At 48.1% G+C, this 27,257-nt stretch overlaps 1 protein-coding gene and 1 pseudogene across 2 annotated transcripts in view; one reads left to right on the forward strand and one right to left on the reverse strand.

Annotated features, from left to right (window-relative positions):
* KCNN1 (potassium calcium-activated channel subfamily N member 1) overlaps positions 1–27,257 on the forward strand; it is a 49,593-nt gene that overhangs the window by 14,051 nt on the left and 8,285 nt on the right. The window contains exons 2-5 of the mRNA XM_081319004.1: positions 2,376–2,583; positions 8,034–8,169; positions 20,557–21,003; positions 27,143–27,238. Of these exons, the coding sequence (XP_081175130.1) occupies positions 8,152–8,169; positions 20,557–21,003; positions 27,143–27,238 (561 nt within the window). The 5' untranslated portion in view covers positions 2,376–2,583; positions 8,034–8,151. The remainder of the gene's footprint in view (positions 1–2,375; positions 2,584–8,033; positions 8,170–20,556; positions 21,004–27,142; positions 27,239–27,257) is intronic.
* Positions 5,171–7,073, reverse strand: LOC308660415 (annotated as a pseudogene). The gene has a single exon. The product of its transcript is annotated as an uncharacterized misc_RNA (transcript).

A 27,257-nucleotide genomic window follows, 5' to 3' on the forward strand; every position in this document is an offset into this window, starting at 1 on the left:
CACACATACAACCATTTGTCTGAGGTTCCAACAGCACTGGAGGAAAAAAGAGAGACCTATGACTGTTTTTCCACACTCCCCCCCCCCCCGCAGCTTCCCCCGTGGTCACGTGATGAAAATTCGGACACTTGGTGACCGACTCATATTTACGACGGTCGCAGGGTTCTCCTTCCGTGACCTTCCGGCAAGCAAAGTCATGGGGGAAGCCGGATCCACTTAACAACCGTGCTAGCTTAACTGCAGTGATTCACTTAAGAACGGGGGCAAAAAGGTCATACAGCGGGGCAAAACTCACTTAGCAACTTTCTTGCTTGGCAGCGGAAATTTGGGGCCGAATTGTGGCGGAGGGCGGGCTGATCCCTGCCCGCTACCAAGGCTTTGGGTGCCGACTGCTCTTGCGAAGGTTTTTGTGGGCAAGGGGGCTGCGTCAGCTGTCTGCTTGGCCCCCATCAAGGCTTTGCTTCAGCAGCCAGCTGGGTCCCCCTGGTTGAAAAGATCTGAGGCACTGTCCACCTTCTGGCCGGCTCCAGTGCTTGGACGTTGCTCAGAGCCGCCCAGCGGCCCGCCTTCTTTCTTCCCTTCTTGGTGCCTCTTCCAGAGGAGGTGGGGCCACATCCTCCGTTTTATATGCTGCCCCTCTTCCGTCCCCCCCCCATCAAATCAAAGGCGCAAAGACTCCAATCGGCTTTTCTTCTGCAGGAAGTAACTCTGTGTGTTTGTGTGGGTGGGTGTGTTTAAGAATTACCTGCAGTGTAATAAGTCTTACATTTACAAGGCAAGAGAAGAAGCAACGGATGGAAACTGATCAAGGAGAGAAGCAACCTGGAACTAAGGAGAAATTTCCTGACAGCGAGGACAATTAATTGGTGGGACGATCTGCCTCCAGAAATTGTGGGTGCTCCAACGGTGGAGGCCTTTAAGAAGAGACTGGACAATCACTTGCCTGAAATGGTCTATCTATGGTTTCCTGCTTGGACTAACAGAATAAGAGAATAACGAAAGTGGGAAGGGACCTTGGAGGTCTTCTAGTCCAACCCCTGCTCAAGCAGGAGACCCAATGCCATTTCAGATAGGTGGCCGTCCAATCTCTTCTTAAAAAGCCCCAGCAATGAAGCACCCACAGCCTCTTGTGGGATTCGTTGTCTAGACTCTAGTTGAAATAAAAATCACAAGCCAAAACTTCCAAGAGAAAACAACGGTAATTTATTTGTACCCCTTTGCAAAGGGGGTGCTTCTTGTGCATGCAAGCACACAGTGGACACACCTTAAATTAGGGGTCTTCAAACTTGGCCCTTTTATGACTTGTGGACTTCAACTCCCAGAATTCCTCAGCCAGGCACAAGTCATAAAAAGTTTTTAATTTTTTTTTAATTTTAGAATGTGTTTATTGTTTAGGGCTATTTGATTTAATCTCATTTTAATTTTTATACATTATGTGTTGTTTATAGTGTTTTGGTAGCCCTGTACACCGCCACGAGTCCCTTTGGAGAGGGGCGGTATATAAATCTAATAAAATAAAAATAAATAAATAAATAAATAAAAGGGCCATGTTTGAAGACCCCTGCCTTAAATTTCAATGTTCATTCTTTGTATTCTCCATTGCCCTTACAAATTCACCTCCCACCGCCTCTTCATTGGCTTAGCCATCATACTGTAATCATGTGGTCACAACCTCTCGAAAGCTCCTAAAGCGAATACATTATCTCCGGCCCTAATTACTTCTCCCGTTCCCCTAATTTTATCACCCCGGCCCCTTTATTTACAAATTATCTTTTATGGTTGTTAGTTCCTAGGGACTATCTCTAAAGTTGCTGTCGTATCAGTAGATTCTGGTTAGGACAGGCTTTCCGCGTAGCAGAGACCTTCCTAGAGGCAATTCTCAAGCTTCAAGCTAGGCTCATGAGATTAAAATGCATGCAATGTATTTGCTCCACAGGCTAGCAAGTCCTCTCACAGTTCTGTAAGAAAAAAACAATCAGTTCTTTTCCCCACATTCTGAAGGCAACCTTGTTTGTTCTCGCTGTCAGGAAATTCCTCCTTAATTCCAGGTTGCTTCTCTCCTTGATTGATTTCCATCCGTTGCTTCTTGTAAAAGGGTCAGCAGCCTCAATTTTCTATTCCGGCTAAGCTCTACATTGGAAACATCCTTTTTTCTTCGGTGACTTGGACATATTGGAGAAGGGCTGGAATTGGTCAAATCTTTCAGTACTTTGTTCCCATTTTCTGGTAGGGTTGCATTTTCTGAACTTGTTTTTCCCAACAGTTTTGTGTGATCCTTCCCTTCTCTTGCAGAAATAGTGTTTTCCTTGAAGACAGCTGCGATTGTTGACAAAGCACATTCTGGACTTTCCTGGGATCCTTCCCTTCTCTTGCAGAAATAGTGTTTTCCTTGAAGACAGCTGCGATTGTTGACAAAGCACATTCTGGACTTTCCTGGGATCCTTCTCTTCTCTTGCAGAAATAGTGTTTTCCTTGAAGACAGCTGGGATTATTGACAAAGCACAAACTGGACTTTCCTGGACTTCAACATACCAAGAGTTTTTAGAAGGAGAATCTGAAGGAGAATCGGGATTTAGAGACAAGGTCTTGGTAATATCCACAATTGGCTTTTGCAAAAAGGGGAAAAGGGGGGGGAAAATGACATTGCCATAGGTGTATACTATAGGCCGCCCAACCAAACAGAGGAAATAGATGAACTTTTTGCTAGTCAGTTAACTAAGGTATGTAGGAAGCGCATCACAATAGTAATGGGGGACTTTAACTACCCTGACATCAACTGGGAGACAAACTCCGCACCAAGTGGAAGATCAAACAGATTCCTGACAAACCTAGCAGAAAGCTTTGTTACCCAAAAAGTAGAGAAGGGAACTAGGGGATTAGCCATATTGGATTTAATTTTCACTAACAGAGATGAAATGATAGAAAGTGTCAAAGCCACAGGAACCTTGGGGGGAAGTGATCATGCAATATTGGAATTCAACATTATGGAAGCACAAGCAATAGAACACAGCCAAACTAGAGTCTTGGACTTTAAAAGAGCTAATTTCAATAAACTTAGAGAGACCTTGGGAAGAATTCCATGGATGAGAATCCTAAAGGGGAAAACAACTCAAGAAGCTTGGGAAATTTTGAAAAGTGAAATAATAAAGGCCCAGTCTAGCACAATACCAACAAAGAAGAAAAATAACAGCTCTCAAAAGAAACCAGCATGGCTGCATAAAGAACTCTGATAAATTGAAAGATAAAAAGGACAAGTATAAGAATTGGAAAGAGGGGCACATAACTAAGGCAGAATATCAGCAAACAGCCCGTGCCTGCAAAGATGGAGTGAGGGAAGCTAAGGCTCCAAATGAACTAAGGCTTGTGACCAAAGTCAAAAATAAAAAAAAAGCTTCTTTCAACATATAAAAAACAAGAAAAAAGTTAAGGAAATGATTGGTCCATTAGTGGGGGAAAGTGGCAAGAAGGTGACAAGCAACAGGGAGAAAGCAGAACTATTTAACTCGTTTTTTGCATCTGTCTTTACACAAAGGGAAAAAACAGTCCAACCTATCAAAAATAGTGCCATAAAAACAGAATAGAAATGCAAGTAAGATAGGCAAGAAAATGGTAAGTGAGCACCTGTCCAGCCTAGACGAGTTCAAATCACCAGGACCAGATGGATTACACCCGAAAGGTTCTCAAGGAACTGGCAGACGTGATCTCAGAACCACTGAACTATATTTTTCATAGATCCTGGAGCACTGGGGAACTACCAGAGGACTGGAAGAGAGCTGATGTAGTTCCCATCTTCAAAAAAGGGAAAAAACTAGATCCAGGAAACTACAGACCTATCAGCCTGACCTCAATACCTGGGAAGATTTTGGAAAAGATAATCAAATAACAAATCAGCGAACACCTTGATGCAAACAAAGTCATCACTAAAAGCCAACATGGGTTTGTCAAAAACAGATCGTGCCAGACAAATCTTATTACATTCTTTGACCAAGTGACAAAATTAGTGGATCAGAGGAATGCTGTAGATATAATTTACTTGGATTTCAGTAAGGCATTTGATAAAGTAGATCACAACCTACTACTTGATAAGATAGAAAAATGTGGGTTAGACAGCATCACCACCAGATGGATTCGTAGCTGGCTGACAGGCCGCACTCAGCGTGTGGTCCTCAATGGAACCGCATCTACATGGAAGGAAGTGTGTAGTGGGGTGCCCCAGGGCTCTGTTCTGGGCCCAGTGCTCTTCAACATCTTCATCAACGATTTGGATGAGGGGATAGATGGGGAACTCATCAAAATTGCAGACGACACCAAGCTGGCAGGAATAGCCAATACTCCAGAAGATAGGCTTAAGATACAGGAGGATCTGGACAGACTCGAACACTGGGCACTATCTAACAAAATGAAATTCAATTGTGAAAAAGTAAGGTTCTGCATTTAGGCAGGAAAAATCAAATGCACAGGTATAGTATAGGTGGTACCTTGCTCGATAGTAGTAACTGTGAGAGGGATCTCGGAGTCCTAGCGGACAATCACTTAAATATGAGCCAGCAGTGTGCTGCAGCTGCCAAAAAAGCCAACACAGTGCTAGGCTGCATTAACAGAGGGATAGAATCAAGATCACGTGAAGTGTTAATACCACTTTACAATGCCTTGGTAAGGCCACACCTGGAATACTGCATCCAGTTTTGGTCACCACGATGTAAAAAAGATGTCGAGACTCTAGAAAGGGTACAGAGAAGAGCAACAAAGATGATTGGGGGACTGGAGGCTAAAACATATAGGGAACGGTTGCTGGAATTGGGTATGTCCAGTTTAATGAAGAGAAGGATGAGCGGGGACTTGATAGCAGTGTCCCAATATCTCAGGGGCTGCCCCAAAGAAGAGGGAGTCAAGCTATTCTCCAAAGCAGCTGAAAGCAGGACAAGAAGCAATGGATGGAAACTAGTCAAGGAGAGAAGCAACCTAGAACTAAGGAGAAACTTCCTGACAGTGAGAACAATTAACCAGTGGAACAACCTGCCTCCAGAGGTGGTGAATGCTCCAACACTGGAAGTTTTAAAGAAGAGACTGGACAGCCACTTGCCTGAAATGGTATAGGGTTTCCTGCCTGAGCAGGGGGTTGGACTAGATGACCTCCAAGGTCCCTTCCAACTTTATTATTATCATTATATTATAAAGCACTGCAGTCTGTAACTTGGAGAAAACTCCATTTTGTCTGATTGGTTTGAGTGATTTCACATTCCTCCGGACCTTGAAGGAATGGCTCAGCATGAGTGCCGTCGTTACCCAAACCATTTACAATGCATGTTTTCTTGGTAGATTTTGGCATTTTTGCCTCATTCCTGATGGTCGTCCAGTTTGCCTTCTCTAAATGGCTACTTTTTTTTAGTTAAAGAACAACTGTTTGAGGTTTCCCAGTTCTTTTTGACTGAGCTGTTACTTCCTTCAAAAAAGTTATCTTCATCACCCAAAGAAAGTGAAAGTACATTTTGATTTTCTTCTCCCCTTTTTACTGACTTTTTGAGGTTCCTCATTCAAATCAAACACATCAGCATTGGCACTGGAATGTTCTTTCTGTAGGATATCCCTATCAAAATTAATTGTTTTATTCCCATGCTTTTTCTTTTTAATTTCTGATTGTGGAAGTTCATTATCTATATTATCTAAACTCTGTTCTTCCATCTCACTTAATCTATGGGATCCACTACTTTCATACACCTTCCTCTTTGATTTACGCTTTACGTTCAGTCCTGAAATTGCTTCTTGACTAGGAATTTGCTTCTGGAAACCCACCGAATGTTCTGTGTTCACAATGTTTAATGAATTAGACTCTTCCTAAACTATCTAAGTTTTCCAAGTCTGTCTTTTTTTTTAATATCACGTTGAGAAACGTAACTGTTCGTATCCTTGGAAGGCCCTGGATCTAGCACAATGGTTCTTCTACAATTTTTGGTTTGATTAAGGCATGTTGTACTATAACTACAGCTTTTCTCATTTCGCTGAATTTCATTGCTTAAGGATCTAGACTCCGAACATTGGGATCGATTTCCCAAATGCTTCATTTTTTCCAAGAATATTCCTTTTTCAATTTCTTGAGTTGTGTAATTATTTACATTTGGCTCTACCACAAAGGTTCTTCTCTTTCTTGTTGTCTGGCCTAAGTGTTGGGAACTACATTTCTCCTTCCTGTCATGATCTGAATTTCCCACATGACAGGCAGACTTAGGAAGTTTTATCTTACTACTGTTCAGTTCACGGGTTTTTGACATTGCAACATCTGGTCTTTGATTGTTACCATTATTCAAGCTGATAAAAAACATTGTGTTCTTTGTTCCAGCATTATCATTTTCCAGGATTTTCGTTTCCTTGGCTTTGATCTTTATACAGCTTTCACCCTTGGTGCTCAGTGCAGTAAGTTCACCAACGTGACTGATTTCAAGATTCTCTTTAACAAGAGACCCTGTTTCTTTGGTCAGCTGCAGCTTATCAATGTCTGAGACTTCTGTGTCTTAAGTTGTTCCCAAATATAGCAGGAAAGCCTGTTTTACATTTTTTTTCCTCTTAGTCAGATGTCCAATATCCCTGTGTGGTCTTGCAGTTTCCTCACATTGCTGGACAGGATAATTGTTATCCAGGATAGATAGTGAGCGACTCCTGGAATTCTGTGGCACATTCCAAAGGTTGTCTCCAAAAATTGTATTTGAATTAAATGCCAAAGTAGAGACATCCACTCCGTGGAACCTTGGATCACTATTTCCACAGCTTGCCGATAATTTGTCAGTCAAAGAAGAGAATGACTTCTTTACCTGAGGGAAAGGCGTGCTTCTCCAAGTCTCATCAAAAGCAGATTTCAGTGGATCTAAAGGAAATTTCTCCAGACTGGTGGATGTGTTTCTGCCATTGTCACTTCCTTCATCCTCCACCTGAGACAGCGGAATTCTCATTGGCTTTGGTGCCACTTTTTCTGCACACCCAGGACAGATGCTATTATCCTGACTGCGACAAATATCATCAGCACCACTGTGCCCTCTTTCATCCAGCAATGAAGAATAGGAATCACTCAGAGAATCCATAATCCCCACATTGTCCCGCTCCTCTCGTCTTGAAAACGCAATGCAAGCGCACCACAGGAGAGGTCGTTGGTCAGCCCTTCGATACCTCACCAAAGAGGAGGGCCTGCCTTCTCGTCCTGCCTTCAGGCGCTTTGGAGAACAGTTTGATCCCCTTCTCGTCTTTGTGGCAGCCCTTCAAATATTGGATCACAGCTGTCATGTCTCCCCTCGTCCTTCTCTTCTTTAAACTACACATACCCAATTCCAGCAACCGTTCCTTGTATGTTTTAGCCTCCAGTCCCCTGATCATCTTTGTTGCTCTTCTCTGCACTCTTTCCAAAAGTCTCAACAATTTTCTTACATCGTGGAGACCAAAACTGGATGCAGTATTCCAGGTGTGGCCTTACCAAAGCATTGTAAAGTGGTATTAGTACTTCACGTGTTCTTGATTCTATCCCTCTGTTAATGCAGCCTAGCAGTGTGTTGGCTTTTTTGGCAGCTGCAGCACACGGCTGGCTCATATTTAAGTGATTGTCTACTAAGACTCCGAGATCCCTCTCACAGTTGCTACTGTTGAGCAAGGTACCACCTATACTATACCTGTGCATTTGATTTTTCCTGCCTAAATGTAGACCCTTACTTTTTTCATCACTGAATTTCGTTTTGAATGGAAGACCTCCAAGGTCCCTTGTAACTCTTTTATTCCGTTACTTCTATTTTTCAACAGGCCTTGGCCACGAAGGGCGGGGAGGGGGCAGAGATCCTTGTCATTGCTGGTTCTTCTCTGTGTTGTAGGAGACAATGCCTTGAAACACTTCACTATGATGTGCCTGATTGCAGTTTGTGGCAATTGGGGGGTGGGGCGGGGGGGGAGGGGGCTGCATTTCCCTGATCTTCCTCTCTTCCTCCTGAGCCCCCTGATTTTCGGTGACTGACTGGTGCTGTCTTCTCTCCCACCCCCTCCTCCTCCTTCCCTTCCAGGTGGACTCCGACTCCAATGGCCGCCAGGAGCAAGGAAGGCAGGGGGCTTGCACGGCTTCTCTCCACAGCGGTGGGCCAAGCGTAGGTCGAGGCGTTGAGCCCCTCCAGACCGGCCCCTATGACCGGAGTTGAGCAGGTAAGCTGCCTAACGCCCCTCCGGAGCGGGGGTGGGGGGCAGGCGCCGCTCCCTCAAGGCCTGGGCTTCAGCTGGGAGGCAGCTGCAAAGGACCTTGAGAGACCGTCAGGTGGCTGATCTCGGAAAGTGTTGTTGGTTTTTTTTAAAAGAAATGTCTGTGGAGACTCTCGGTCACCCGGATCAGTTATCCCAAAGACGCTTTTTCAGGAGGCAACTGGACTTTCTTGTTCTTCTTTGAAAAAGTTTTGCTTTTTGCTTTTGAGGATGCAACATATTTTCATATATGGTGGACTTGTAAAAAGGTTAAAGCTTTTTGGATTAAAATTTGGTGGAATATGCAAAAGATATTTAAGAAAAGGATAAAGTTTTCCCTGCAATTGTTTTTATTGGGTATTATCACAGATACCACCGTTGTAGATATTAAATTGATGTTGCATCTAATTACGGCGGCAAGACTTTTAGTTGCACAATACTGGAAGAAGGAGGAAACTTTGAAAGTTTCCAATTTGGCGGAAATGGCAAAGAGTTCGGCATATTTGAAAGATCAATCGCAACAGAGATATATTGTGGAATGGAGAAGATGGATTGAATATATTCAGAATAAATATGGGACTAAAAAGTTTCATTTAGCATTTGAATAAGTAGTTGATTTTTATGATGTATGATTAGTCATTTGTTACTTTATTAATATTATGACTATGGAGAGTTAAAGTCCGATAGAACTTAATGTTTTATTTTTGTTGTTAGCATCAAGATGGCGGACGTGCTGGGCTGAGCTCCGTAAGCTCCAGCTGTTGGGCGTCCCTTAGGAGCCCCTCAGGGGTCCTCTCGGGCCCTCTGGGCAGGGGATTTGGACTGTTAAGACTACGAGGCAGATAATGAGGTAGACAGTGAGGTTTTTACTTCCCTGTTCGCTCCCGTCTGCGAGCTGGCTGCTTCCATTTGTTGGCTGCTTCCATCTGTTTCCATCTGCTCGCTATGCTCGGCTTTCTCAACCTGCCTGTTTCTGCTGTCCCGGTGTCTCCGGGCTGCTCCCGGGACGTTGTGGTCAGCAATGACGGCGTTCTCCGCCATTCTGGGCCGCTGGGCCGCTGTAACAGCATCCTTGGACAGTTTCTGGCCGTTCCCAGTGGCGTCTTCGGAACATCTTTATGATGAAGGAGACGCCTGCGGGCCATTTTGGCAGCGGCGGCAGTGGCAGCGGCGTTTTCACACTGCTCGGCCTACCTTGAGCCGCTTTTGGCGGCTGTGGCGTCTTCGGGCCGTTTCGGCGGAGAAGACGACCGCTGGTTATTTCGCTGGCAACGATGTCTTCTGTGCCGTTTTCGGGCCGCTGCCGGCGGCGTAGGTGGCAACGGCATCTTTGGGCTGCTTTGGGCGGCGGAGAGGACGACGGATTATCTCGTCGGTGGTGACGGCGGCGGTGTTTTTCGTGTCGTTCCGGGCCGCTTGCGGTGATGGCGGCGATGGCGTTTTCCAGGCCCGCTGGCCCGTTCCATCGGCAGCAACGGCGTTTTTGGTGATGGCGGCAGCGACATGGCGGCGGCTGGCGTTCTTGTCCGGTCAGTGGTAGCTGTAGCAGTTCGGGCAGCGGATTACCAATTTACCAACTTTCCATCTGCCTCCTTTCTCCCCTTTGGACTGGGATGGACCTGGGTACAAGCCACAGTGGGAGAGTGGCTTGGCTCTACATCGGCAGCCCCATAGAGGTGGGAGCTCTATGGGTCATGCCCCACCCAGGGCGTTTATTTTGGACCACCCTCGGGTGCAGATTCGCGACCCGTCGTGAGAGGACGGGTTGTGGTCTGCTCCTGGGAGCACCCAACCGAGTGGCAGTAAGTTGGTTGATGGTCCAAATGTTCACTCCCTACCCTTCGATCCTCCTATTGGACCTTTCAATTACGGGACTGCCTTCCCTGGACTCTTTCGGACTTCATGTATCGATACACCAGCACGGACTTGTTCGCCCTCAGGGGTGCCCCCCTCTCCTGGGTGCGTCCCGCCTTCTTTGCCACCCCCAGTCTCGATGAAGGGCCCAATTATTGGGACCCTGAGAGATGGCCGGGCAGGGGCAGGGGCCCTCAATATAAATTTAATAGGAGGCCCCTGGTTAACTTTTTAGTGAAATTTTTTATGGGGTTAGGGAGAGGGGTGGGAGTGGGTGGTGGCTGTTTGACTATGGGGGGTGGTCATTCAACCGTGGTTCAGGCCAGGCCGGGGTCTGATCGCGTAGGGGGAGAGCGGGGTGTGGTTGCCTCCGGGGCTCGGGAGCGGGTCATGGGACTACCGATTCCCACGACATCGGGGAATGGCAGCAGGCACATGTACAGAGGGCCGCATCATCACCGGGAGGGCCGTCTCCGCTATTTACAAGCGGTGCAGGTTTTTCGCACCCGGCGGGCTCCTCATGAACTTGCCAATAAATGAGGACACGTCTCTCTGAGCGTTCTCGGGATGAGGGCCAAGACCAAAGTCCCAAGCTCTCTTTTATTGAGATACCAGCAACGCATCAGCAACAAGCAATCAGCAACAAGCAATTATCTAAATGTTTACATTTCAGCTGTCCATCAAGCAGTTATCTTAAGGTTACAAATGGTTACATTTCAGCTATGCATCAAGCAATTATCTTAAGGTTATAAATCAGCTACATTTCTGTATGGAATGTCTTTGTTCCTGTAACTATCTTGTATGTGTTACTTTCTTGTACGTGTTCCAACGGGTGTCCAATGGGTGTCCGTCTGCACGTAGCAAGGTCAACGGGTGTCCGTCTGCACGTAGCAAGGTCATCTGATTTCTGGTAAACTGCGACAGAAACGAAACTTGTCTCTGCCCTGAGCCAGACCTGCGCCATTTTATGTGAGCCTAAGGTGGAAATATCACAGGTTTCCTACATCTCCTCCTTTTTTGTTTTTTGACCCAAAGGGCTCAGGAGGACAGAGATGTGGTGCATTCCGTTGCTAAGCATAAGGCTTTCTTTTGGTCCTCCTCGCCATCTGTGTCTAATACGAAGGAGGCCTTTTCAATGGCACGGTCCGTAGTATTTGACTCAAGGTCTTCTTGAGGCAATAACTGATATTTTTTCCCCACAAGGCATTTACATGCTTGATGGCACGTTGCTCTGCTATAAATGAAATGCTATTAGAGATAGTTCTAACAAAAATAGGTAAAACACAAGGCAAAATAATACATCCTAAAGCAATCATACTAATTAAAGCTACAATAGCCTGCAAACCAGGTAATTTGGGAAACCAGGAGCCAAATAATTCCTGAAAGTTAAAACCATTCCATGTTTGAACAGGAACATGAGCTACTTTAATCATTTTATCTCTGATCTCCTGAATCACTTTCCCACTGTCATCAATTTCAATACAACAATTTGTAAGATTAAATTTTCCACATACCCCCCCCCTTCTTTAGCTAAGAGATAGTCCAGGGCCAATCAATTTTGCATAATATAGATGTTTTGGTTATTGTTGTACCTAGCTTGGTGGTAGCCATACAGAGTTCACATTGTCCCTCAGTCTGAGTATCAGTGGAACGTTGACAAAACTTTATACATGTTCATCTGTCTTGCCTTGGTCTTATAACAATGCGTGTAAACACACAAGTCCTGGGAGAGGGGAGGTTTAGCAAAGTTATCAATGGAAGCAAGTTCTACCCAGTCTTTTAATTGGCGTCCTCTACTGAAACCTTGACAATAATAGAAGCCAGTGGTCCTGGGGCTAACAATAAGTTGAAGCAAAACTCGACATGGATGATGATGATAAATGACCATAGACTCGTTGTTGACAACAGGTTGTTCCTTCTGGGTCCATGCGATGGGGCAATAAGGTTGAGAGTGATCTGAACAATGAAAATAAACAATATCTCCAGTATGTCCATAAACAAAGGTAGGGCCAAGCATCACTCCATGGTGTGGGGATCGAGAGGGGCGAGGATGTGGCTGCCAAATGACTCGAACCCCTATCCAATAATGTTCAAAATGATCAACGATGTCATGGCCAAAACACCAATAGTTGGCGGTTTGATCGATCATGGGTGGAAAAAGAATCAAGGTTAGCACTGAGTCTTGAATAAAAACAGTGTGAAAAGAGTCATTTTTGACTGGAACCAATGTCAAAGGTGTGAGCCATTGTAAAGAACGGGATGGGATAGCTGGTGAAGTGGAGGCACAATGAAATACTGCAGGCTGAGTAGACAGCAAAACTTGACATCTGGGGTAAGCTTTCAGATGGAATTGTGTTTTAGTGGCATCAGTCAGTGGTGTTAGAACAAAGCTGAAAAAAGTCACAAACCATGCTGTCTTCATTAATGGGTTCTGCTGTTGTGTTTGTGGAGGCATGATACGGACGAACATGACGACCAGGGATCCACAGCACTTTGTCTGGCAGTTGGACTGCAGCATAGCCTCTGCCCCAGGTGATAAGGTCTGCAGGGCCTTGCCAAGTTAGGTCTGGAAGTTGTCGGTACCAAACCTGTGGCTTAGGGAGATCTGAAGAAGAAGAAGAAGAAGAAAAATGCCGCTCTGCAGCTGTGGTTAAGGGATGGCCAGTCAAGTTTGAAAAGTTCAGAGTGTAGAGGCAAAGGTTAAGAGTTTCTTGCACTGCTGGGAGGTTGGGGTTTCGTTTTCCCCCGTTCTGATTTTTATAGCGATCTAAAGCATGTTTCAAGGTTTGGTTAGCTCTTTCCACCAAGGCTTGGCCTTGGCTATTATATGGAATTCCAAATTTGTGTGTTTTTTGCCAATGATGACAAAATTCTGCCATGGCTTGACTGCTATAAGCAGGGCCATTATCTGTTTTGAGTTCTTTTGGACATCCCAGCACTGCAAAAGTCCGAATACAATGATTAATGACATGTTTGGTGGCTTCTCCTCTTTGGGGGGTGGCCATGATGAATCCTGAAAAGGTATCAATTGAAACATGCAAATACTTCCATGGGGCAAATGGTGCATATTGTGTGACATCCATTTGCCAAATTTGGCAAGGCTCCAATCCCCTTGGATTGACACCCATAGGGATTGCAGTGGCTTGTTGGCTGCAGGTTGGACATTGCTGGCGAATTGCAATTGCCTCTGCAGCGGTGATGCCAAACTGCTTTTGCAAAGCTTTGGAATTTTGATGAAAATATGAATGACTTTCCCAGGGGGTGAGGGGTTGCAAGGAACAGGCTGAAAGTCCGGAGGCAGCCTGATCTGCAACATTGTTTCCCTCTTGCAAAAAACCTGGAAAAGGCTGATGACTACGAATGTGAGCAACAAAAACAGGATGTTGGCGTTCAAAAAGCGTTCTGATTGTTTTAGTTGGGCAATTATTTAATCTTTTTTTAACTTTTGTATTTCTATTTATATGCCCTGTTCACCGCCCTGAGTCCTTCGGGAGAAGGGCGGTATAAAAATTCAATTAATAATAATAATAATAATAATAATAATAATAATAATAATAATAATAATAATAATAATAATAATAATAATAATATTTTAGTTTATGTTTGTATTATTATACCCTGTATTCAGCTCTGGGAAGTCGGGGAGGGGGGAGGGGAGGGGAGGGTTGGGGAGAGGGGAGGGGGAGGAGGGGGTTTTTTTGTATTTAAAAATGTATTGTAAAACTTTTCAATTAAAAAAAAAAGTTTTGCTTCCCATCCAAAGAGGTTTTTGCAGTTCAGCTTCTGAGCCAGAGCTGGAGAAGCTTCTTGGATGAGAAGCGAAACGTCTTCAAAGCAAAACAAGACAGTCCAGCTGCCTCCTGGAAAAGCGTCTTTGGGATTTTTTCAAAAAAACTTTCAGCTGGAACTGGTTCTTCTGCCTCTCAAGGGCTTCGCTTTCCTGCCTTCCCTCTGGAACAGGAAGGGTCAGCTGGGCATCCTCCCAAGGGCGATTCCTCCCTCCCTTCGCCAGGCTAAACCTGGCCCCTCCTTTGGGACAGGTGTGGGCACAGCTGCCCCCCTCCCCTTTCCTGGGATTCTCCTGGGGGGATCCAGAGCAGTTTTGGTGGCAAAAGCTCCCTTAAGCTGCTCTCCTGCCGCTGTGCCCTTTATTTAGATTTTTTTAAAAAAACATTGTGGTGGGCATGGCAGAAGCCACGTGCCAGTCCCTAGGAGTGCCTGAAGAATGCTGAGGCATATTTAGAAATTGTCTGGTTAAAATAACATGGGATGGTGGAGGGCTTTGCTTAGAGCGGCATTCAGAAGTGGTTTTTTAAAAAAAAGATTAGCTTGTTTTATTGTGGGGTGTGTGTGCCTGCCAAAAGCCACACCCTGGTTTTGTTTGAGGTTAAGAGTTAAATGTTGTTTTTTGTCACTAAGATGATCGGCTTTCTCTGTGCTTCCTTGTGAATTACTTTAAGCCACTACTGTTTGCTTTCGGTGAAATTCATGTAAATATAGAAATAGGGGTTCACTTCCAATTCTTGCCCTGTTCTTCAATTTTTGGCACTATTAGCCGTGGCTGAGTGCGGAGTCTGTTGGTTGGGGCAAAAAAGGATGAATTCCATTTGTGGGACAGAGACCCCTCGGAGGAGGCTTTGGGACAATCCTAGCTGGAGGGGCCCACCTGGGTGGACCCCGACCTCAAAAGAAGGAGCAGAGGGGAACAACAGGGGGCGCCACTCCCACCCAGGGGGTCTCCAAGGAGCAGCTGGGTGGGGGGGGAGCCCTGCATTCAGCCTCAGGGAAGGCCGAGCAGGGGGGCACCTGCATTTGCTGAGGAAGCCTGACCAGGGGCAAAGTTGGAAGGAATCAGAACAGATCCCTGCGGATCCCTCCCCAGGGCTTCAAAAGGGTTTGGAAAACCTCAATGACAGACATCTTGACCTGCTCCAAAGGGAAGCCGGGACTGCTGCTCCAGTCACTCCAGATGGGTCTGCCCTCCCCCCTCCCGCCCCCACCCCGCCATGGTTGGGCTCTGCACCTTACAAGGGATACAGAGGGGGGGGGAAGGGAGCAGCAGACAAAGGGAGGGGGAGGGTGCGGGGAGGCTGGCATCAAGGGCATTTGGGTGGGGGAAGCTCCGCTCTTTCCCCCCCCGAATGGGAGGGGAGCCCCAGAAACCCAAGGCTGGGTGGGCAGTTCAGGCCGGCCGAAGGGGCAGCTCCTCCTCAGCCGGGCCGGCAAAGTCCCGGATGCTGCGGGGCTCTCGGGGTCTCTGTCGCTCTCGTGCAACGTCCTGCAAGGGGGTCCTCAGGGCAGGGGTCCCTGCTGTTTCCAGGGGGTCGTTAGCCCAGCCCCGAAGCGCCCCCAGGCCAAGCTGTCAAGGGGGGGTCGTGGAGGCATCTCTGGCCCTGCTGGCCCCCTCCGGGCAGGGCCGCCAGCGCAGCCCCTCCCGCCCACCGCCTCCTGCCCACGGGGGTCTCCTCGCTGCCCGCTCCGCCCCCCAACCGGCAGAGCCCCGAGAGCCGCCGGCTTCGCGGGACGGGACTGGCCTGGCGGGGGGGGCTGCGGCGGGCGCGGGTCCGGTTGCGGGTGGGCGGGGCTGCGGAGGGAGGGAGGGGGAGGGAAGGAGGCGGCGCCCCGCCCGCTCCCGCCGCCCGCCCCGGACTCCCCCGCGGCCCCTCCGGAGAGTCGGGCCGTCCGTCCGTCCGGGCGGGGCGGACGAGGCCGGGGATGCCGTGGCGAGCGCCCGCCGTGGCCCTCCTCCCGCCGCCGCCGCCGCCGCCCGCGCGTCCCCGCGTCCGCAGCGCCCAGCCCGCCGCGCCGGACCCGCCGCCCCCCGCCCGCCCGCGCCCCCGCCCGCCCCGTCCCTCGCCCGCCCAGCTGGTCTACCTGTCGCTGCAGGCGCTCTGCGGCCGGCCCCTCCCGCTCGGCCGCCCCCCCGCCAGCTGGCCCCCCGCCCGCCCCCGCCGCGCCCAGCAGGTGAGTCGGCCGCCGGCCGCGGGGCGGGGGGAGTCCGGGGGCCGTCGCGGGTCGCCCGGCGCTTCTCGGAGCCCGGCCGCTCGCTCGCTCGCTCGCTCTGCCCTTGGACGGGCTGGGGGGGCCCGGCAGCCGCAGAGCCCCGGGACGGCGCGGGGCTGGCGGGGGCTGCGGGGGGGGCTGCGCCGGGCCCGGGCCGGCTTTGGCCCTGGGCCGAGGAGGCTCCCCGACTGCGGTGGCTGACGAGAACATCCCGGGAGCCCCGAAGGCGGATCGAGGAGGCTGGGCGCCCCCCTGAAGGGGCCCTTCCGTTCGCCCCGATGGAAGATTGACGGCTGCCGGGTGTGGAAGCTTTCTGCGCCCCCCTGGCCTTGTCCCCGTCTGTTTCCCTGCCGGACCGGCTGGATGCCCTCCTGAGGACCCGAGGCTAGGGGGTGCTGCTGCCGAGGCAGCCGTTGGTCCCCGGCTACCGGCGTGCGGGTGCTGAGCCCTGAGCCTGCCTGGAGCTGGGTTCCCCGGCAGAGAGAGCGGGCCTGTTTCCCCTTGAGTGCCGGGAGCGAATTCCGCTGCTGGGGCGTTCAGGGTGCCCTTGAAAGTGGTCATCCAAGACCCTTCCCCTGGCTGGCCTGGTTTTTATTCACTGGGACCCCCAGCTGGAAAAGTGAGGGGTGTGTGTGTGACCCTCTTCTCTGGCTTCCAGACTCCCCTCCCCCACTGTGCCTGACACCAGCTTCTGCCCTGGGGATGGGCTAGCTGGGGGGGGCTGCATTTTGAGCACTCTGCTGGACGGACCCTTGAGTTGAATGGTGCCAGGGCTTGGATATTGCAGTGTTTAGGAGGGGGGCTGTTGCAGTTGGAGGGAACAGCTTTCCCCCAGCCAGGACCCCATCATCCCCAGCCGTGGTCATAGCTCTGGATGGTGGGAGCTGTAGTCCCCACGTCAAAGAGGGCTTCTTCCCCCTCGACCCCAGTTTGGCAGTTGAGGTTTGCCTCCTCAGAGTGCACACACGCGTGCGCGCGCACACACACACACACACAGACACTACACACACACACACACACTGGGCTGCAAGCAAGCCAGTTGCCCCAGAGGCCCTGGGCAGGGGGGGGGCCTCCCTGCACCTTGCTGGAACGGACCCAGAAGGAATTGCAGCAGGAGAGTCGGATCCTCTGCCCAGCACAGGCAGGGCTGCTTGCCTCTCTCCTTCCTGCTGCTTTGCCCAGGTCCCTGAGGGGGGGGAGTATTGGGGGGGGCAGGCAGGCCTGGGGCCGAAATCCAGGCCTCTGGGCAGAGGAGCATCTGGTGCTCTGGCTGCAGAAGAGGCCCTGAGGCCTCTGTGGCACATTTTCAGAAGTGATCCTCTTCCCTGGCTTGGCGGACTACGATGTCCAGCATTCCCAACCATCGTGGTCCGTGGAGAGCCGGTTGAGGCCAGTGGAGGTTTCTGGGGTGTCCAGAGTCAGCTGCCCTGGCCAAGAGGGAGGCGCCCAGGGGATGGCCCGGTGGGGCTGACCCCAAACAGGCTGCCTTGTTCTCATCGGTGCTGCCTCCCCCCCCAGCCAGGATGCCCTGGGAGCTCCCCTCTGAGGGGAGGGGGGAACCTGGTTGGTCGATGCTCCCCCTCTATCCTCTGCCCGCCCCCCCCTTTAAGGTAAGGAAGGCCTTTGTGCTTGGGGGCCTAGTTGGATTCCCAGGGGCCCAGACTAGGCGCCCCTCGCACTGCAGCCCCCCTCCCACAGCCCTGGATCACCTGCCGGGGCCTTTGCTGGCCGAAGGGGGGGGTCGTCTTCCATCCCTCCTTTCCCACACCAGTGCCCTTGAGAAGCATCTGGCAGTAACAGAATAATAGGCTTGGCAGGGACCTTGGAGGTCTTCTAGTCCAGCCCCCTGCTCAAGCAGAAAACCATTTCAGACGAGGGTCCAGGAGGATCCCTGGCTGAACAGGGCCCTGCCCGGAGGGGCCACGCTTTTCCACCAACCGGACAGCACTGCTTTAACTTCCTCCTTCCTTCCTTCCTCATTGGTCACCCATCTAGTGGGGACACGCACATGCAAATTCTCAGATGGAGACCCCCCCCCAATTCACAGGCCTATAAGAAGGGGAGGGGCAGAGCACATCATGTAGGCAAGGTCGAGGCCGGTCCCAGGATGGAGACAAGGCAAAGAGGTCGATAACCAGAAATGGCTGCGGGAGCAAAATCTCCCCGTCTGACTCTCCTCCTCCTCCTCCTCTTCCCCCCCTCCCCCCAAACCTTCTGCTCAAGCCCAGGTTACAGGCTGTGCTTGTTGCCTGGCTAGCTGATCTTCCCCATCTCCTCTCGGAGGGTGGAGGAGGTGTGGGGCCAGGTGTGGGGAGCCTCACTCCGCTTCCTGGTTTGGGCATGAGGAGCTGTGTTGGCGCAGAGGATCGAGTGCAGCATTGCAGGCTAAGTCACAGCTCACTGCCAGGGGTTCGATCCTGACCGGTCCAGGCTTGACTCAGTCCTTCCATCTTTCCGAGGTCATAAAACGAGGAGCCAGATTGCTGGGGTCAAATAGGCTGACTCTGTGAACCGCTTAGAGAGGGCTGTAAAGCGCTATATAAGTCTGTGTGCTCTGGCTTTTGCATGAAGATGGTCACTGTGCATTGTTCACCTGGAGTCTTAAGATCCTGTGTGAACCCCATTAAAGTGAGGGGGAGGAGGTGCTTATGCTGAGGACCCTGCCATTGTTTGCTCACGGGAAGCTCTGGGTTCAGGTTTTGCCAGTAAACCTGCATGGGGCCCTTGAGACTTTAACCCTCCAAAGGGCCTTAATGAATTTGGAACACATTTTTGCAAAAGAAGGGAAGGGCTAATTAAGGATAGGACTGGGGGGGGCTGTCATAGCATCTTGGCTTGTTTTGCATTCCAGCTGATTTCTGGCTTTCTCCTGCCTCCCCTCCCCCCTCTGCTTTTTGGGTAGCCCCAACACCCTCAAAGCCAGGTGTGGATTTTGGTTCCCTGGCAGGGCAGCCCAGGTGCCAAGGCTTTGGGCCCTGCAGATGCACAGCCATGGAAACATCGGGCCCCAGCGGTGGGGGAACGGAGGTGCCGCCTGACACAAGGGGTGCCAGGCTCAGGTGGCACCCAGGTGCCAACTGGCAGGGCTAAGTGAGATTTGCGGAACAGGAGGGGAGAAAGAGGTGCCAAACTAATGCTCACCGGCAGTTTTGGGGAGGTGGGCAGAATGCGAGGAGGGCAAAGGGGGGCTGGGTGGGTGGGCAAAGTTGCCTGTGGCTCGGGTGGGCCTCTGTGGCCCTCATGGCTGGTTCTCGGGCCTGCCTTCCTCTGAGAGTGAGACCTTCTGCGGATGGTCCTCGTATCGCTATCCGGCTACATGCCGCTGAGATGTAGCATAAGCGTTGTAGACGCACATGTGAAGAACCGACATAATTAATCCGGTGCCAAGTTATCTGTGCTAAAAACTGCTTGGATCCCCCTGGCATGGCTGCCACCTCTTTCCTGGCACCCGGGGGGCGAATCTGTGCAGCTCGGGGCCGGCAGGCTGGCTGGTCGCAGTGCTGGGGGTTAGTGGGCACATTTCCATGTCCTGTGGGTCACCCATCAGTGTGGGAGACAGGAGCCCCCCTGGCATCGCCTCCTCCTGTGCCAGGAGCGGGTGGCTCCTGTGCTGGCGGAGTCCTCCCTTGGCAGAGATTGGCCCTTCCCGTGGGGTGGGTAGCGTGAGCGGCCGCTTGGCTGCCAGGGCTTGGACTGCTGGGCTGGTGATAGGGGGGGGCAGCTGGTTGATCTTGATGGGTTGAGCTGGTGGGCTGCTGCTGGGTGTCTGCTTGGGGCTTCTCGGGGATCCGTAGGTAGAGTCTCGGAGGGGGGGAGGCAGCCCTCCGGCCTTCTCGGAAAGGCCAGCGCTGGTGATATTCTGGTGGGGGGCACGGAAGCTCTGCAGGCCAGGGGGCCAGTTGGACATTCCCAGCCCGACCTGCAAAGTGCGTTTCGGCTGAGATGGAGCCTTGCGCAGAGGGGGGGCTCTCCTGGTCCCAGGACTAGGGAAGGCCTGTTCCCCCCAGGAAGGGGGGCCTCCATCCCCAAGGCAGGGTCCTGCCCCCCCTGAAGGTGGCTCCAGCCCGGGCACTTGGTGGGCGTCTCGGGTGCCGAGGGCAGGGCAGCGCCAACTGGAGTGAGGGGGGCACCTTCTCCACCAGGGGCCTCTGGGCCCAGGGACAGAGTCTGGCGACTGGAGCTGACCTGGCCGGACGTGGGGGAAAGAAGCTTCCTGGCGGCTCTGAAGCCTCGGCCTTCCCAATGGGCTGCTACAGGCGGTCCTGGTTCGTTTAGTGACGGTTCAAAGTCACAATGGCACTGGAAAAACTGACCTACGACTGTTTTTCACACTTACGACTTGCAGCATCCCTGCGGTCACATGATAAACATTTGGACACTCGGGAACCGCCTCCTATTTGTGACGGTCGCTGGGTCCCTGGATCACGTGATCCCCTTTTGCGACCTCCTGGCAAGCCGTGGGGGCTGATGGGGTCTTTCTCCTTCTTCCCTCCCCAGGTCAGTGCGAATTGCCCCCCTCTGAGCCATGCGGGGTCCGGGCAGCTGGCCGGCGACTGCAGCCCCTTCACCGAGATAGCCATGAACAGCTGCCGGCACAACGGGGGGGCCATCCGACCGCTCAGCCGCCTGGGCGTCTCCCCCCGCCACCTGGGCGAGCTGGACGCCGAGACGCAGCCCCTGCAGACCTTCCCCGACTCCGACCTGGAGGTGGTGGTGGCCAAGGCCGAGCCGGGCAAGGGGGGCTTGGAACCCCAGCTGGATGGCAGGGCCGGGGGTCGCGACCCCCGCTACAGGAGGAGCCAGAACGTCGGGCACCGGCTGGGGCACCGGCGGGCTCTCTTCGAGAAGCGCAAGCGGCTGAGCGACTACGCGCTGATCTTCGGCATGTTCGGCATCGTCGTCATGGTGACGGAGACGGAGCTGTCCTGGGCCATCTACACCAAGGTGAGGCCTGTGCTCCAGCCGGGGCCCCGCTGGGGCACGAACCCTTGGGGGGATGGTCTCCGGGTGCCCCCACCTCGCAATACTACTACTACTAATAATAATATTATTATTATAATAATAAACCTCGCAATACTACTACTACTACTACTACTATTATTATTATTATTATTATTATTATTATTATTATTATTAAGGAGAAACTTGCACAGGTATAACATAGGTGGTACCTTGCTCGATAGTAGTAACTGTGAGAGAGATCTCGGAGTCCTAGTGGACAATCCCTTAAATAGGAGCCAGCCGTGTGCTGCAGCTGCCAAAAAAGCCAACACAGTGCTAGGCTGCATTAACAGAGGGATAGAATCAAGATCAAGTGAAGTACTAATACCACTTTACAATGCCTTGGTAAGGCCACACCTGGAATACGGCATCCAGTTTTGGTCTCCACGATGTAAAAAAGATGTCGAGACTCTAGAAAGAGTACAGAGAAGATCAACAAAGATGATTGGGGGACTGGAGGCTAAAACATATAGGGAACGGTTGCTGGAATTGGGTATGTGTAGTTTAATGAAGAGAAGGGTGAGGGGTGACATGATAGCAGTCTTCCAATATCTCAGGGGCTGCCCCAAAGAAGAGGGAGTAAAGCTATTCTCCAAAGCGCCTGAAAGCAGGACAAGAAGCAACGGATGGAAACTAGTCAAGGAGAGAAGCAACCTAGAACTAAGGAGAAACTTCCTGACAGTTAGGACAACTAACCAGTGGAACAACCTGCCTCCAGAAGTTGTGAATGCTCCAACACTGGAAGTTTTTAAGAAGAGACTGGACAGCCACTTGCCTGAAATGGTATAGGGTTTCCTGCCTGAGCAGGGGGTTGGACTACATAATCTTCAAGGTCCCTTCCAACTTATTATTATTATTACTTCCTAACAGTGAGGACAATTAACAAGTGGAACAGAAGTTGCCTCCAGAAATCGTGGGCACTCCATCAGTGGAGGGTTTTAAGAAGAGACTGGACAGTCACCTGTCTGAGACAGTATAGGTTCACCTGCTTGAGCAGGAGGCTGGACTAGAAAACCTCTGAGGTCCCTTCCAAATTCTATTCTATTCTATTCCATTCCATTCCATTCCATTCTATCCTATCCTATCCTATCCTATCCTATCCTATCCTATCCTATCCTATTCTATTCTATTCTATTCTATTCTATTCTATTCTATTCTATTCTATTCTATTCTATTCTATTCTATTCTATTCTGTTCTGTTCTGTTCTGTTCTGTTCTATTCTATTCTATTCTATTCTATTCTATTCTATTCTATTCTATTTATTCCATATTCTATTCTATTCTATTCTATTCTATTCTATTCTATTCTATTCTATTCTATTCTATTCTATTCTATTCTATTCTATTCTATTCTTTCCATATTCTATTCTATTTATTCCATATTCTATTCTATTCTATTCTATTCTATTCTATTCTATTCTATTCTATTCTATTCTATTCTATTCTATTCTATTCTATTCTATTCTATTTATTCCATATTCTATTCTATTTATTCCATATTCTATTCTATTCTATTCTATTCTATTCTATTCTATTCTATTCTATTCTATTCTATTCTATTCTATTCTATTCTATTCTATTCTATTTATTCCATATTCTATTCTATTTATTCCATATTCTATTCTATTCTATTCTATTCTATTCTATTCTATTCTATTCTATTCTATTCTATTCTATTCTATTCTATTCTATTCTATTCTATTTATTCCATATTCTATTCTATTCTATTCTATTCTATTCTATTCTATTCTATTCTATTCTATTCTATTCTATTCTATTCTATTCTATTCTATTCTATTCTATTTATTCCATATTCTATTCTATTTATTCCATATTCTATTCTATTCTATTCTATTCTATTCTATTCTATTCTATTCTATTCTATTCTATTCTATTTATTCCATATTCTATTCTATTTATTCCATATTCTATTCTATTCTATTCTATTCTATTCTATTCTATTCTATTCTATTCTATTCTATTCTATTCTATTCTATTCTATTCTATTCTATTCTATTCTATTCTATTTATTCCATATTCTATTCTATTTATTCCATATTCTATTCTATTCTATTCTATTCTATTCTATTCTATTCTATTCTATTCTATTCTATTCTATTCTATTCTATTCTATTTATTCCATATTCTATTCTATTCTATTCTATTCTATTCTATTCTATTCTATTCTATTCTATTCTATTCTATTCTATTCTATTCTATTCTATTCTATTTATTCCATATTCTATTCTATTTATTCCATATTCTATTCTATTCTATTCTATTCTATTCTATTCTATTCTATTCTATTCTATTCTATTCTATTCTATTCTATTCTATTCTATTCTATTCTTTCCATATTCTATTCTATTTATTCCATATTCTATTCTATTCTATTCTATTCTATTCTATTCTATTCTATTCTATTCTATTCTATTCTATTCATTCCATATTCTATTCTATTTATTCCATATTCTATTCTATTCTATTCTATTCTATTCTATTCTATTCTATTCTATTCTATTCTATTCTATTCTATTCTATTCTATTCTATTTATTCCATATTCTATTCTATTCTATTCTATTCTATTCTATTCTATTCTATTCTATTCTATTCTATTCTATTCTATTCTATTCTATTCTATTCTATTCTATTCTATTCTATATGTAATAAGAATAAGAATAAAAAGCATTAAAAGATGCAAATACTGCAATATCAAGTATAAGCACCAATTCACTGCAAGAAACAAACCAACTAAGGTACAGCACAGCTGCAGTTATAACTGAATACCTGGGATGCAAAATCAACAAAGAAGAAAAACAAACAGTGCACCACAAAAATGGAAGGTTAGACTAGAAAATAAGATCAGCAAGTTAAGATCAGATGCAAGAAAGCTAGAACAGATGAAAGAAGAGGAGCTGAAGAACAAGAAGACCTAAGAATACCTAATCAAGAAATGCCACTTAGAAACGAGGAAGATCGAGGAAGGACTGGAAATAATACAGCAGCAAATAACAGCTATAGCCAGGAAAATCAGCAGATACGAAGCTCGAATTGCAAATTATAGGCAGAACCTCCAATTTCAATCCAATCAGAAACGTTTCTACCAATCCATCAATGGAGAAACTGCCATGAATCAGTCAGTACCTGACAAGGAAGAAACAGTGCAGTTCTGGAAGCAGAGATGGGATAACCCAAAGAAACACAACAAGGATGCGGCTTGGTTAAAAGAGGTGGATGCAATTAAAACAGAAGTGGAAATGAAAGAAGTAGTAATAACAACAAAAATGGTAGAAAAAAGAGCAAGGAAGATCAAGAATTGGTCAGCACCAGGTGAAGACGAACTGCATGGGTTTTGGTTGAAACATCTAACTGTTGTATACCCGTTCATTGCCAAGCAGTTCAACAATATACTACAAGGAGGAGAAATTGAAAAGTGGCTAACAACTGGGAAAAGCTACCTAATAATGAAAAATCCAGCAAAAGGGGCAACACCAGGCAACTACAGGCCAATTACCTCCTTACCAACAACTTTCAAATTGCTAACTGGTGTGGTAGCTGATGCAGTACAACAGCATCTAGTTGAAAACAATCTCTTTCCACCCGAACAGAAAGGAAACCGCCCCAATAGCAGAGGAACAAAAGATCAACTCCTAATAGACAAAATGATCTTGGAAAACTGCAAGAAAAGGAAGACCAACCTGAAGGTGGCATGGATTGACTACAAAAAGGCATTTGACTCTCTGCCACATGACTAGATAATCAAGTGCCTAGAAATAACAGGAGTCAGTAGAAACATCAGAAAAATTGTGCAAAGATCGATGGCACAATGGAAGACACAGTTGCAGGTCAATGGTGAAAGACTGGGAGAGGTTAATATCAAGAGAGGAATATTTCAAGGAGATTCATTATCACCACTACTATTTGTTATTGCACTGTTTCCTCTGTCAACGACACTGAATAACTCAGGACACGGCTATCAAACATCAAAAACATCTGCCAGACTATCCCACCTCCTTTACATGGATGATCTGAAGCTGTATGGAAAAACATCATCTGAAATAGAATCGCTGCTGAACACTGTCCGTATATATATAGCCAAGATATTGCAATGGAGTTTGGCTTGGACAAATGTGCCACACTTACTCTCAAACAAGGAAAAACAGTGAAAACTGAAGGAATCAAGATGCTCCACGGAAACAACATTAAGAGTCTGGATGAGGGAGATTACTACGAATACTTGGGTATCCTTCAAGCTGACAACATCAAGCACACTGAAGTCAAGAAAAGGATTAGAGGTGAATACCTCAAGAGAGTGAAGAAGATCTTAAAGTCCAAACTCAATGGAGGAAATACTGTGAAGGCAATCAACACATGAGCAATTCCAGTCATTAGATACACAGCTGGAATAGTGGACTGGACTCAAGCAGAACTAAGAGCAATGGATAGGAAGACCAAAAAAATAATGACAATGAATCATGCCCTTCATCCACGCAGTGACATTGACAGATTCTATCTACCAAGGCAAATAGGTGGACGTGGAATGCTGCAAGTACATCAGATAATGACTCCTTAAGTAACACCAGCTGCCTGCAATTAGTACAGGTTCTCATCCCACCAGGCTCAAGGTTGACTCAGCCTTCCATCCTTCCCAGGTAGGTAAAATAATGCCGCTTGGGGGGGGGAAGCCCTAATAAGCAGGCATATACATAGAATGAAGGCTATTGCTAAGCACATTGATTTGTGCTTTAAATTGTAAGCCGCCCTGAGTCTTCGGAGAAGGGCGGGATATAAATGGGATTAAAATAAAAAATAAATAAATAAGATGGTTGAAGAAGAAAAAATGGCTTTGGAAGAATATCTGAAGGACAATGACGCACTGAAATTAGTATATTGGAAGATCTGCAAGAAATATCATTTGCCTGTAAGCAAGAACTGGTGGGATCATAAAATAGAGAAAGTCATAGAAAATGATAAAGTTAAAACTGCTCTGGGACTTCAGAATTCAAACAAACAAGCTTCTGCAACATAAAAACCCCGGACTTAACAATTGTCGATAAGAAAGACAAAAAAGTCTGGATGGTGAACACGGCAGTGCCTGGAGACAGCAGAATAGACGAGAAAGAACTGGAGAAGATAACAAAATACAAAGACATAGAAATAGAAATAGAAAGACTGGGGCAAAGGCAAGCAAGGGTGGTAGTACCAATAGTCATAGGCGCCTCGGGTGCTATCCCAAAACAACTGGAGCACCACTGGAACACCATCATCGGCATTGACAAATTCTCCATCAGTCATTTGCAAAAGGCGGCCTTACTAGGAGCTGCTTCCATCCTGCGACGAGATCTGTAACGCCATCAAACATCCACATCTGCCTATCCCAGGTCCTCGGTAAGGACTCGACAGGTAGACAAAAATGCCGAATCCAGTCTGAACATCTGGCTGTGTTGTTGTTGTTGTTGTTGTTGTTGTTGTTGTTATTATTATTATTATTATTATTATTATTATTATTATTATTATTATTATTATTATTATTATTATGTGCCATTAGTGCCAGCCAATTTGAGTGTTCACTTGACTGAGTTTCTCTCCCTCCCTCCCTCTCCCTCCTTCCTTCCCCCTCCCTCCCTCCCCTCCTCCTCTCTCTCCCCCTCCCTCTTCCACCTTCGTTCCCTTTCTCTCCCTTCCCTCCCTCCCTGCCCCCCTCTCCCTCTTCCCTTCTTTCTCCTCTTGAGTGCCAAGCTGACGCCTTGGTCCTCCCCACGAGGTCCCCAGAGTAGACCCATCCTGGCTTTGCTCATCCAGGCTTTACCCTAACCCAGCAGCCTTGACTGACAGCATGGGTCGCTTTGGCAGGTCTTGCTCAGGATATTCCCCTCCCCCTCCCACTGATTCTCTCCCAGCCGTGGGGCTGATGTGGTGGGGGAGGGGAGACCCCTTTGCATGTGAGGCAGACCAAGGAAGAACTACATCCTGAAGTTCACCCATCCCGGTCTCGGAAGGCTCAGACGGGAGCCCCTCTGGGGCGGGGGGGGGGCTTCCTTCCTGCCTGACTCCCCCCTCCCTCTCTCTCTCCTCCGCCAGGATTCCTCCTACTCCTTTGCCCTGAAATGCCTCATCAGCCTCTCCACCGCCATCCTGCTGGGGCTGATCATCATGTACCACGCCAGGGAGATCCAGGTGAGGCACCTGCCGGGAG

The sequence above is a fragment of the Vipera berus genome, assembly GCF_964194415.1.
Source record: "Vipera berus genome assembly, chromosome: 1".
Taxonomy (NCBI): Eukaryota; Metazoa; Chordata; class Lepidosauria; order Squamata; family Viperidae; genus Vipera; species Vipera berus.